The sequence below is a fragment of the Pan paniscus genome, chromosome 16, assembly GCF_029289425.2.
Source record: "Pan paniscus chromosome 16, NHGRI_mPanPan1-v2.0_pri, whole genome shotgun sequence".
Classification (NCBI taxonomy): domain Eukaryota; kingdom Metazoa; phylum Chordata; class Mammalia; order Primates; family Hominidae; genus Pan; species Pan paniscus.
In genome coordinates, this window is record NC_073265.2 from 43,790,861 (window position 1) to 43,804,631 (window position 13,771).

The 13,771-nt window shown below is 36.9% G+C and overlaps 1 protein-coding gene across 1 annotated transcript in view; it reads left to right on the forward strand.

Annotated features, from left to right (window-relative positions):
* Positions 1 to 13,771, forward strand: part of UNC13C (unc-13 homolog C) — a 645,800-nt gene that overhangs the window by 581,151 nt on the left and 50,878 nt on the right. Inside the window, exon 29 of the mRNA XM_008953183.6 lies at positions 8,621 to 8,768. Coding sequence (XP_008951431.4) covers positions 8,621 to 8,768 — 148 coding nt within the window. The remainder of the gene's footprint in view (positions 1 to 8,620; positions 8,769 to 13,771) is intronic.

The window sequence follows — 13,771 nt, forward strand, 5'->3', positions numbered from 1 at the left end:
AACTATAAATTCAAATATAGCTTTGGAACTTATTACTTTCTTATTTAATCCTAGATAATACCATTTCTTATGTTCAGGACTCCAGGCAAACATAAGAGCATGGTGATGAACCACATTTTATTCCTCTGTGTTTCTTACCCTCGCAGAGGTTCTACCCTATCCTGCTATCTCCATTGTCCATGGGGTGATTCCAAGGGCTTTTTCTCAGCATCTTCTTTTCACCATTACAAGTATAGCTTTTGCCTTGGTTAAAATCCAGCTACTCATGAGAAGAACAAAATAACCTACCTAGTTTAGAAGATTGCAATTCAAATATCATTATTTGAGAGCTTACTGTAGGTAGAAAATATGGTGAGCAATGAGGAGGTGGTTGGAGATGAGAGCACTTGCCTTTGACTTGGGAACAAAAACATCTATAGTCAGCAAAATAATTGTGGACAAAGGATGGGGGAGGGCAGAGCGGGTGATGAATTTTCTCTGAATGTCCAGGGAAAAGCTTCCCAGAGAAGGACATTTGGGGATGTAGAGGATAAAGAGGGAAAAAACAATGGGAGAAAGGCATTGCAGGCCTATAGAAAACACAGCATGAGTGACGGAAGAGAAGGCATTGGCCGGCATGAAAACTTTAAATAGTCTAGTGTAGAAGAACCAATCATGACTGGCTGAGTATCACAGGGAATGAAAGAGGAACATTGGATTGGAGCCAGAATGCTGCGGCTTAAACACCAAAGTAAAGAATCTCAACTTTAGTTTGTCAGCAAAAGAGAAACACTGAAATATTTTATGGGCGGGAAGAGCATATTTTGATATGATGTGTAAAAGAGGACTCCAGTTGTGGTAGAAAATATTTTTTTAAAATATCTGTCAAATAATTTCTAAAAAAAGAAAACTTTAGTGGCTAACCTCTAAAATTATAAAGTTAAGGTGGGTTATGATTATATCTAAGTTTGCAAAACGAGCTGTCTGCCTGGATTTGCCGAAAATATGATACAGGTGTTGGAAAGAACAAAGTAATGATGGAAAATTGCTACCAAAATAGTATATTTAACAAAAAAAGGGAATTCTTCTTATAATCTTCTAAGGAAACAATAGCATATTCCCATGAGTCAGTAAAAATATTACATTGTGCAAGATCTTCAATCTTGAAAAGTTTGAAGAGTTAGAAGAATTCAGAGAGTTTTATTGGGATTATAAAAAAATAGCTTGCCAAGCATGCAGGCAATATTTTTCCTGATTTTTTAAAATTTAGCAGTACTATTTTTTTTTTGCCTCTCAAATCACAACCAGGTCTCAAGTGCTTTATTTTCTGAAAAGTCATGAAGAAAAAGAAAATCTAGTTATTTTTCAAGATAAAGAAAATGATACTTCGTATATAGCTCCTTCCTACCCCCGAGGTGATAATAGTGCTCCTTATCACACATCCTGACATTTGTGACACCAACGTATTAATGTATCTAGGGTGGAAGCCTTTACAAATGTCAGAAGGTGGCTATGAATTACAAAAGTAAATAAAATACTGGAAACTACATGGGAAATTATACCACTAACAAGTATAATATCAGGATAGGAGGTGATTGAGAGAGAGAGAGAAAGACACCAATGTGCAAATTATTCTCCTCTCCTATAGAAATAATACTACTACTTAAAAGATTATTGAAAGAAAATTACATGAGTCATCACATACAAAGAAATTAAAGCAGGCATATAGAAAACGCTTCACAAATATTAAGTTGTCACTTATATTGCCTGATGATTGGTTCATTTTGGAGGCTTCTCTTTCTACTCTTAAGTCCAAGACCCCACATACTCTACTGCAACCAGTGTGTTTCTTTTTTCCTCCTTTCCCAATAAACCCTTAATTCCCTCTCAAAGGAGCTGACTATTAAATCGGACTCTCCCCCAAGCAATAGTTCAAATCCTTAAGGCTTTGTTCTCTGGCCTTTTGGATTCCTGGGCCCAGCACTTTTTCCCTATAAGAGCACAGCCCTGGTTAGATTCTTTAACACCTGAGACTCCCCTTTGAGAAGCAGTGCTGTTCCTTCTCTCCAGGAGTTTCTAGTCCAGATTAAAAGCTGAGAGAGGTACATTGAAAATGAAATAATGATACATGTTAACTTATAACAGTGTAAGAGATGGAACAGGTGATCCAAATACTAATTGAGGGAAACAGATTAAAAATATCATAAAGTTTTAGAGGATGTGATCAACCAGTATGGACTCGAGATCAGGAAAAGCTGCAATGGTCTTGAAGGACAGATGGGAGTTTACAGGCTGGATAGAAAGTTTTGTTTTGGAGGAAGACTCATGACATGAACATCAACAGGAAAAAGGAATTTCACCAGGGAAAGGCACAAGACAAGAAGGCTTGGAGGCAGTGAGTAGACTACTCTGTGGACTGGCCTGGACTTAACTAGGTATTTGCATAATGAAGCAGTGTAAAATGAGGTTGATGGGAAATGTTTAGGTTGAAAATACAGAGGACCTTTTGTGCCCTCAGTATATTTCATAAAAGAGGATTCACCGATGATTTTTAAATGTTATGCTAAAGTCATTTCACCAATAGGAATCTTAAGGAAATGCACAAATTAGATTGCATAGTTCAAGACTGTAGCCAGAGATTTGAGTTCCAGTTATTTAGTTCATAAGATGATGAGAGCTATCAGCAAGGTGGTGGCTTTAGGAGGAGAAAGGGAAAGATGGATATGAGTGACACAAGCCAGGGAGAGTTGTTGGAACTTGGCAACTGAATATGGGGCAAAAAGGAAAAGGAGCCCAAAATGCCTCAGAGATTTCAGCCCCAGCGACTGAGAAAGCATGGTTCCACCAAGAAAAATGGGAGACAGCCAGGAAGGCTATTTTCCTAGTGCCATGTTGGAGTTAGATGCAATGGCAGGAATGTGGAAATCAATATTTAAGAACCTGCTTGAGATAGGGGCTGATGCTTAAAACACAATGCTGGGTTCTATTTGAGTTCTATGTTATTCTGCCAATTAAATATATTTCTTACAATTGGAAAGAACTCCAACATTCACAAAGCTCTTCCAGTTAGAGTAATTACAATTTGACAACACCAAAGGTAGAATGGATATTTCTGCTACCATTCTATAAATGAATTAACTGATAGCCTAAGAGGTTAAATAAACTATGCAAAAGTCTGACTGTATAGGGGACAGATGAAGAATTATATTTTCTAGCATATTATAAGGATCAGAGAATCAAAGAGGTTAAGAGGATTCTAGACTCTCAGAATTGGAAACATGACTGAGCATCTCCCACTCTTGCCACGTCATCTACAATGTTGTCCGCACATGGTCTTCCGGCCACCACTTAATAGCAGCCAGTGACGGGACCTCACTAACTTACAAGTGGAAGTTTTGATTTTTAAGATGCATTATTATTGGAAATTTTTGATGAATGTGTCAAAGAAAAATCTGCTCTCCTGCTATGTATTGGTGCTCCTTCTGTTCTTTGGAACTACTATAAAATTATTCTGTTCCCTTTTCTGTGTGATAGACTTTCAGATATCGAAGAAAATTATCATGCCATCCTATATCATCTGAAGCTGTTTATTGAATAACATGCCTTGTAGACCTTATGAAATTCTGGTCATCTATTTTTAAAAGGCCTCCACTTTTCTTATTTCTTATAAATGATGAAGCCCAAGAATGAACTTAATATACCAGATGTGTTCTAACCAATGAAGAATGTTCCTGCCTTACCAAACCCTTATACTTGACCTGTCTACCTCTGTTGATGCATGATCAGATTTCACTTGCTTTAATAGCTGCCTTCTCACTTATGAAATCATGTTGAATTTGAAAGCAAATAAATCTTTATGACTTTTTAAAATTTTCTGTTGTTAAGCCACATCACCCCTATTCTGTACTTTGTGGTAATCATGAATATTGATATGTATTATGAATTCTGGCTTTTTACTTTCCTCTTTGCCATCTCATTCTAGAAATGTTGACCCAGCATTCCAGACTACTGGGACCCTTCTAAAGCCAAATTTTGTCATCCAATGTAACAACTTTAAGCTTCAGCTCAATTGCATATCTGTCAAACATGCTTTCTGCCTTTGTTTTTTTAAGTCCATAGCAAAAATATCAGCCGTGATAGAGAGGAAGAGAGAATGTCATCCAGCTAATGTCTTTATCCTTCTTTGCACTAAATGACCAACTCCTCCATAGTCCTTCAACTGAGAGGTTACAAATTCTTCTCTTCAATAAGGAGGAAATGACCTGTCCTAACTGTTTTTTGCCCATTTTTTCCTGCTACATTAGGCCAGTCTAAGTCAAACATCTGAACAGATCAAACTGAAGTTTCTTACATTATACTGCAGGCCATAGAGGAATTACAAGAAACCAAGTCTTGGTCTTTTGTTTAGAATCAATGGAAAATAATGCACTTTTCACATATTTAATGTTTTCATTTTACTGGGCTTTAAACCCCACATTTACAAATTCCTTTCTAGCATGTTATCCCCCAACAAAATGCCCATTATAATGAGTAGTAATCAACTATACTGCACTGAGCTATGGATAGTGGGTTTTGTCTAATAATTAAGATATTTACTTCTGTACATCACCCTCACATTTATATCCTTCAAACCCAAGCCTCAGCAAAATGCAGATTCTACTCTCCAGTTCCTTCAGAGTCATGGGCACAGAGTCAAATTTGAATGTAAAATCTCTGAATGCCAAGGTCCATGTAATAACTGCAGCCCCCTTTCTCCTGATTATCTGTGCCAGTAAGGTAACCAGACTGGTGCTCTTATATGCTGTCATTCCAGGTTTTGAACACTGTGTGAAAGGTTTTCATAATGTAGAATTCTCGTCAAGTTTGCATTTGCATAACCATAGAAATCACCTTCTTCACTGTTGGAGTGAGGAGCCTATGGTGTATGTTATTTGTCTGTGTCCATTGAATGGGATATTTTCATTCTTACCACCTGGCAATTTGTTTTCTCTTCTGACATAGCTACCCTCTGTCCTGGGTTTCTGTCTCGGGACATTTCATGTTGTAAAATGCACTCAAAAGACAAAGACATTAGTTTCTGCCCTTAAAAAACCTCTGTTCAGTAAATATCCTGCTAGAGACTTTAACAGAATAACAAGTAAAAATCTATGGCTAAAAAAGAGGAAGTCAGTTGAGTATTGTAACCTAAAACTGTAGGGACCTTTGGGTTTTCCTCATGTACAAGCACACACCTTATTTATGATTTCATTTCCTGATTAGTCCCCAAAGTCCCAGAGTTCTATAAAATAATGCCTTAGGATTAAAAACATGCCTTTCTATAAAACTATTTTAAAAGATTCAAGCACAAATACAGTTTATGCTTTCATAGCTTAACTCTTTTTACCTTCTCCTATGAAGCTTTCTAGGCCCTCAACAATATCTCAATTATATGAAGTTCAGTGACATTCTTCTGTTCTTGGGTTTCCCAAATCATATTTCATGGAACACTTGTATTCCCAAAAGTATTAGCCCAGTGATATAGGTGTCCTATGGCCTAATAATTTTAGCAACAAGGTATATTAATAAACGATCACACAGATCTCTTTACCACAGTATGCCTCAGAGCCTCTACCATGTTAATAAGCGTTGGGAATTTTTAGGAGTGCGATGTCATCTCTTAACTTCCATAGGCCCTCTACTACCTAGAGGCAGCACAAGTTTAGTGATGGGTATAGAATAACAGTGGAAAACAGTATTTTAAAAACTATGTCAAAATTATACTTGGAGAACTACAAACACTTTAGTTCTCCTTAGATAGTGCCGAGACTCCCAGGGTTTCTCTTGGTTACTTGGTGGGATTGTCCTCTGTCTCTAGTTCATGAGGGTGAGTTACCTACTGGCTGCTAAAGTTAAAAACAACAGTACTTAAAAACTCATAACCACCAAAGATGTCACTTCTTTGGAAGCCTTTGCTGGCTCCTTAGATAACAGAATTGCATGCCTCCCCCATTATCTGTATTTTCAAATCATTTTTCTAACACCTGCAATGTATTGTTGAAGTCATTTGTTTAAATGTTGGTTACATTTCCTACTAGATCATAATCCCTTTTGGAGCAACCACTGTGTCTCTTTTGCTTTATAATGTTAGCATCCAGAACAAGATCTGGCTTATGATACAGATTTAATAAATATTTATTAAAGAAAAGGGGGAGAAAACAGGTGGCACAGCAGACACTACCACAGATGCTGTCAAGTATTAAGGTGACTGAAGAATCCACAGTGCAATCTTACAAATTAGACAGTAAATCTTGTGGTCATCCTTATAAATGCTGTCACTCATACTACTTTATATACACTGTTAAAGAACAGTTTTTAAAAGAGAGTATAATTGTGATATTCATGCAGTTATAAAATGTGTCAAAATGTTATTCATCAATTAGTGAGAGAACCAAGTAAGATGTTACTACTGTCTCAAAGGAGAATTCCAGAAACCAAGCATATACAAGCCATAAGCAAAGCTGGAATAGAGGCAAGACAGATTTATCCGCAAAGCAATATTCAGTTTTATTCCACCCCAAATAATTAATTTGTATTACTAGGGACAAAAATCATCTATACTGTTATTATTAATTTTCTACAATTTATAGAGTTTTAAAATAGCCCAAGGACAATGAAAAGTGAAAATAACACAAATGTGTATCATAGACAGAATACCCACTAATCTTTTCTGCTCCTTTTTCCCCAGAAGTGGCAAATTTTCATTTTATCAGTTTTGGTTTTCCTTCCCTCTCTTCCTCCTCCTCTTCCTGCTCCTCCTCGTCCTCTTTTATTATAATCATCTAGCACTTTTGCTCAGGTTTTATAAGACTGGGGCTTACCTGAGAAATATTAAGAGAGAAAGTGCCTTCCTTTCCAGAGTTCCCCTCCTACTCTTGGCTCAGTTTCTAGCATTGCTCTTTACTCTCAGGCACAGTTATTTCTTTGGATGGCTCCTTGATTCATTATGTAAACAGTCCTCCAGAGAGCACCCCACCACCCTTCTAGGTGATACAGAGTCAAGACCAATCTACATTTATGTGTATCCCCCTCAATACATCCATGAAATCTTTTTTCCATCCTTAAATACTGTGTTTCTCAAAGAAAGGAATTGTCGTATTTTTTCATCCATTAAGGCACCTGAAACAGTTCTGGACTAATAGTCCTCTAAATACTTTCTGCATGTGAAAATGTTTTAACATTCTTTATAAGATCCAGGTGTAGAACAATTTAAAAATTACGTTTCGTCTTTTCCTAAAGAGAAGACATTTTTTCTGTGCCTCCTTTTCATAGCATATGTAGTTTTTGCCAAAGCCTGTGTTTTCACAGAGCACCTAGCTAGAATCAGTAAATGGAATTTCAAAGGACCATAGATTTCTTTCTTCCTGGGGAGGGTATCTGTAATTGTACCAGTCTTTCTTAAGTTTAAATCCCAATTGCCTAATTTCTCTGGCCTACACCCTGAATCTCCTCTACAGTATACTCTCTGAAAGTACAACCAGATGCTTGCTAATACCCATAAAATTTTTCTGCATCTCCCCTTGAATAGGGAAAAAAAACTGAGAAAACTATGATTTTTCAGCTCATTGAAATATCTTGCCTGAGAAATTCTTAAGGAGTGGGAAAGAAGAATGACACATACCCATTTAGGAGAGCGTCTCTGAATAATTTCTTGAGCTTCTTTGACATATTTTGTTCTGTGCTAATTATAGATCACAGTGAGCCACAGTTACTAGTGAGTGCTTTGTTTCCTCTAGCATTGTTGGTACGGGAAGAGAGAAAGAGAACCGTTTATCTAACCTTAATAGAATGTTATAAATCTATTATCATTTATAAACAGGTAGAAAAAAACATCCTTAGTTCTATCATATATCTCTAGACAGTCTGCATTTCCAAGAGATGTCTGTCTGTGCATAACACTTGTAGTATGAAAAATGCTAACATCCCTCAGTGACCATATTTATTGTCAATTACCATATATCTTCTCTATTATCTTATTTATAAATATTGGAAAATTTTGAGTTTGGTTGAATAAAAACAGCAAAAAAAAAGTTTTATTATATTTATCAGACACAAAGTTCAAGGGGTGTTGGATTTCCAAGGACCACTCTGCTTTGTCAGGTTGGCCTATATCTGCACCACTGTGTGATTAGAGGATGGGGCAGATGGAGTGGCAGACACCTGACCTAGAATCTCAAACTGGTATCTGGAAAATATGTGGCCGGAAGCTACCTTCCCTATGAAATTTTGACAACCCTTGGTATTTTTCTCATATTCAAGAAACAGAAGTCAATTACCAGGTTGATAATTGTTACCTAAACCTGTCATTCTATAAGGATTCTGACTGCTACATCAGCATGATCTCATTTGTTTAAAATTTTGCATAAGAGATAAAGGCTTAGGCCTTCTGGGATATGAGGTCTGTGATGTTGAGTGTCATTTCAGAGATGTCTAGGGACCTGAATTAGACGTTAATAACTTAGCAATGGGAAAATGATGGAACCACTTTTTCTATCTTGCATTGATCAAATTGTATTATTCCATTTGAGCTTCTCTATTAGAGTAATAAATTCTGTCCTCCAATACTTCTCTCTAAATGCCTCTGCTTATTTTTTTTTCTTTATAGCAATACTTTCATGCAGGAGGAAATGGCCTGAAAAAGAATTTCTTGGAGAAAAGCCCAGATCTTCAGTCTCTGAGATATGCTCTCAGTCTTTATACCCAAACTACTGATGCCTTGATAAAGAAATTCATAGATACTCAAACCTCACAGAGTAAGTAACACATAGGACCTGAGAATAAGGTAAACTGAATACTAAAATAAAATTTAACATCAGAATTATTATACATAGTCCCAATAATTTTTTGCTGTTGTGAATTGAAGTATCATTAAAAATGGAGAGTTATGGTTAATAGAGAATACCAATTTTTTTTAGTGTTCATGAATTATAATTTTATAAATAATTTTAATAACACTAAGATGTATTTAATACTAAAGCTCTATGGAATGGCTGACTTGTTGGTGATTTTAACTTCCATAAAACTACTTTAAGTAAAATCTACTTTTTAATATTTATGACCAAGATATTTTCTTCAATTCAGTATAAAAGACTCAGTGGATTTCTGGTCTTGGTATCTTCCAAAAAAATGATAATAATTCCCTAAATCCTAATTTCGAATGTAAAATCCTGTGCTCTGGGGTTTCCATAAGGGAAATCTCATTTTACACTCATTTCATATGAAAAACATTACAAGATTTCTTTGAAACAGGCCAAGAGGCAGGCTTGTTTCATGTGTTTCATATCTTTGAAACTCAGATATGTTTCATGTGTCAAAGTTTCCACCTCATAAGCTTCTAGGATATTACTGTTCAAAAATTTTTCTTTCAAGTTGCTTTGTGATTTATTATATTTTGGTGATTATATGCATTTAAGATCTGGCATTTCTAAGAGATTATTGAAAATGTCAGTACGAGTCAAAAGAGCCAAATGCAGGCTCAAACTTCAGAACCTACTAAGTTATACTACAGAAATAATAAAAGTAAGTAAGAAGACACTAACTTCATTCATGAAAGATCCTTGGAAAAGGGAACATACAGATAAGTTTTTAACTGTGATGAAAATACCCTGGACTCATCATTGTTTCCTCTTGGATACATTAATTTTCCTACCTATATCAAAGATAAAGCTAAAGGTGCTAGGTAGGTAGTCTGCCTATAACACTTTGTGCTTTTTGATACTGTCCAATTAAAAACTACAATTATCCCTTTTCATATATCCCAGGTTATACTGTGGGATATTTCCAGAAAGGGAAAAGTCGAGCTCATGAGAGATTGTCAAGAGATGCAGAAATATTCAAAACATTATTCCCTGAATGCATGCTCATGCTCCCTCAAGGTTTTCTAAACTTTATAAATACGAATACAATTATAATATATCAAATAAATAGTGTTGTAGCTTTACTCCAAGAAAGAAATGAGTATATAAAACTTTTGCTTCATCTTTATAGGTTTACATTTATGTGTACACCCCCCCTCCAACACACACTCATATACATATACAGACAGTCATCCCTCGGTATCCCTGGGTAATTGGTTCTAGGACCTCCCACGGATAACAAAATTTATGGATGCTCAAGTCCCGGATATAAAAATGTATAGGAGTTGCATATAACATATGCACATCCTCCCATATATTTTAAATCATCTCTATGTAGAATATGAAAAAATGTAAATGATTGTTATATAGTATTGTTTATGGAATAATAACAAGAAAAAAAGCCTATACATGTTCAGTACAGATGCAATTTTTAAAAATATTTTCCATCCGCAGTTGGTTGAATCTATGGATGCAGAACCCATGGATATCAAGGGCCGACTGTGTGTGTGTGTGCATACATCTATGTATGTTTGTTTGTGTGTGTGTGTGTGTGTGTGTATAATCAACTATGGTATATGGAATTTGGCATAATTATCTTTTTATTACATGTATTATATGAAAACATTAAAAACATATGGGAAGAGGAGAGGATTCTTAATTCTAATAACTCACTGACAATATAATTGGTTTTACTCTTAGTTTATTTCCTATTCCCTCATTTTCTGTTTTTTTTCTGAGTATTCAATTTTTTTTCAGATAACTGAAATTGGTAGGATATAGATATGAAATGGTTTTTAATTTTCTCCATTAACTACCTGTAAATATGCCTTATGGAAACTTATTTCCACCTCCTCCAGCCCTCCTATCCACCCTCGCCCAGCTGCCCTCACCAGACATGCTCAGGCCCAAAGGACTTAGTGTATAAAAGGGAGCCTGATGTGCCACTTACTCCTCCTTCCCCATCCACTTACAGGTCCCTCTATTCCTCAGTGTTTTGGGGAATGGAAACTAAAGGGGAAGAAGAAGAGGCCCTCAATGCTTCCTATATGGTTGCATCCAAATGCTGGTCTCTCGTGTGTGTTTCTGGGGACCCTCCTATCTGTACATTTCCTTGAGGAGTGAAATCTATTTCAGATCGATTCCTGTCAGTGTCTCTTGTGACTGCCTACTGCAGCATATGCCATAGATTCTTGCTACTTGAAAATCCATTCCTTGTGGCTAGCCCTCTGGAATGGGATTCCAGCAAGTAAGCTAAAGCCCAACTTCCTCTTGTGAGGTTCACTTGAGCCAAACAAAACTCATACATTTTTTTCAGATTGTTGGTGGTAATGGAGACTTCTCCACTACTACCCACTTTCTCCACCCTGCCATTTCTCTAAAATTCTCTTCTCTACCTGTACATAAGCATTTATACTTCCACATTAGGGGAGGGACAATGCTATGGCTTGTTGTAACATAACCATGTTCAATAAAAAATGGAGGCAAGCTAAAGTCTTCTCAGTTAGTGAATCCAGGATTTCTGAGTAATATTCATTCCCTCTCTTTTTTTGATTCTATCACAATCCCATCTCAATATTCATGACCATAGACTGAGTAATAAAGTTAGCCAACAATACACGCTTTGGAAAATTGTGATGGGCAAGAGAGATCAATGAAAATTAGCTACATTTTAGAATTATTTATAAAACCATAAAAATGAAAATATAGTAGAAGACACAATACTTATTTCTGTAACAAATCCTAAAGTTATAGTTTGTACTTATGACTTCCAAATTCTTCTGTCCAGTCCATGTTCTCTTTGGCGCCAAAGGAAACTCAGCTTCCAAGATCCCTTAAGTGACAGAGAAATATAGAAAAGTTTAATTATTGGGGTCTTATTTATATAAAGTGCTATACAATTATTTGAACATTTGACACTGGACATGCTGAAATAGAGGCATTTGGGTTCCACCCTTTGTATTCCATTGGTGCTCTTCCTGCAGATGATCATTTCCAATCAATGGTAGGATCCATTATCCTGTACCTGTTTTATTCTGGTGGCATGGTGTCAAAAATGACCAAATGAAGTCTCAGTTTCCAGTGCATATTAGTCCATTCTCATGCTGCTAATAAAGACATACCCAAGAGTGGGTAATTTATGAAGGAAAGAGGTTTAATGGACTCACAGTTCAGCATGGCTGGGGAGGCCTCACAATCATGGCAGAAGACAAAGGAGGGGAAAAGCATGTCTTACATGGTGGCAGGCAAGAGAGTGTGTGCAGGGGAACTGCCCTTTATAAAACCATCAGATCTCATGAGACTTATTCACTAGCACGATAGCAACACGGGAAAAACCCACCCCCGTGATTCAATTACCTCTCACCAGGTCCATCCCATGACATGTGGGAATTATGGGAGCTACAATTCAAGATGAGATTTGGGTGGGGCACAGCCAAACCATGTCACGGTGTAAATATTGTTGCAATTATCCAAATAACTGTCTAGCACTTAGCACAATACCAAATACCCATGAATAGTCATTGTATTTCATTTTTGTTATTTTAACTTAGATTTTGTTATATGATTTAGGAAGATCATACTGGTGTTATAGTATCAGTCAAATATAAAGTAGTAATAGCTGACACTGCTTACTGCAAACACCTGCCACTCTGCCTGAGGAGCCACAGGCACAGGCTCAGTCCTATGGAGGACCAGCTGGAGTGCCAGAGGGTTAATGCCTCAGGGAGCAGCCCCCTACCAGTGAAATACAGGAAGCTGGTGGGTAAGAAAGGAAGAAGAGAAAATCTCTATCTTGCTCATTTGTGACCAACTCTGATGTGTATTCTACATATACAGCACTCCAGAGTTTCCCTATGAGATGGGATCCAGTTTCCCTCAGAAGGCTGGCTTGACACACACTTACTTACTTTTTACTTACTTTCTTTTTAGCTTATTTACTTTTTTTTCTTTTCTCACCTCCTGGCTCCTTTCCCAGTGTTTCCTGTGATCCCTCCCCAGGCAGACCACTTACCTTTTGATGCTTGTCTCAGGTTTACTTCTGGGAGAACCCAAACCTAAGGTCAGGTGGCTAAAAAGCAGGGCGCCAGAACCTGGGTCAACACGTATCTAGACTCTGTGCCCTGACCTCTATGTACACCTCTCCTTGAGGACAAGTAAAACGGCTCACTACCTTGAATGAATGTTTCCCCATTACTTGGGCTTTTTCTCTCATGTGTTCTTAATTTAGAAATACAGAACTAATTAATGAAATACAACTTTTAAATGAGTATTATCTGGGAAAAAAATTTGTATTTTTTTCCAAATAGTAAGCATAATCATTTACCTTATGATCATAAAATCCAAAGTGATTTTTTTGTCTCTTTAATTTTTTTTTTTTTTTTTGAGATGGAGCCTTGCTCTGTCGCCCAAGCTAGAGTGCAGTGGCACGATCTCAGCTCACTGCAGCCTCTGCCTCCTGGGTTCCAGCGATTCTTCTGCCTCAGCCTCCTGGGTAGCTGGGATTATAGGTGCACGCCACCATGCCCGGCATTTTTGTATTTTTTTTAGTAGAGATGGATTTCACCATGTTGGCCAGGCTGGTCTCAAACTCCTGACCCCAGGTGATCTGCCCACGTCAGCCTCCCAATGTGCTGGGATTACAGGTGTGAGCTACCGTGCCCGGCCTGTCTCTTTAATTTTTAATTCATGTTCTGTGGGGGAAATTACTGTTTCAAACTGCATTGAATCATTAAGTGTTATTTAATCAAAATGTGTGTTGTATAAAAAGTCTTGTGATTCTTTAGAAATCTAAGTGCACTTTTAAAAGCATTTGTGTTTTACTTTTCTTATTCTCATATAATTTCCCTTTACTCCATTTTCTTCTTTTCCTTTCTCATCTCCTTCTCTTTTTTCTGTTTTTC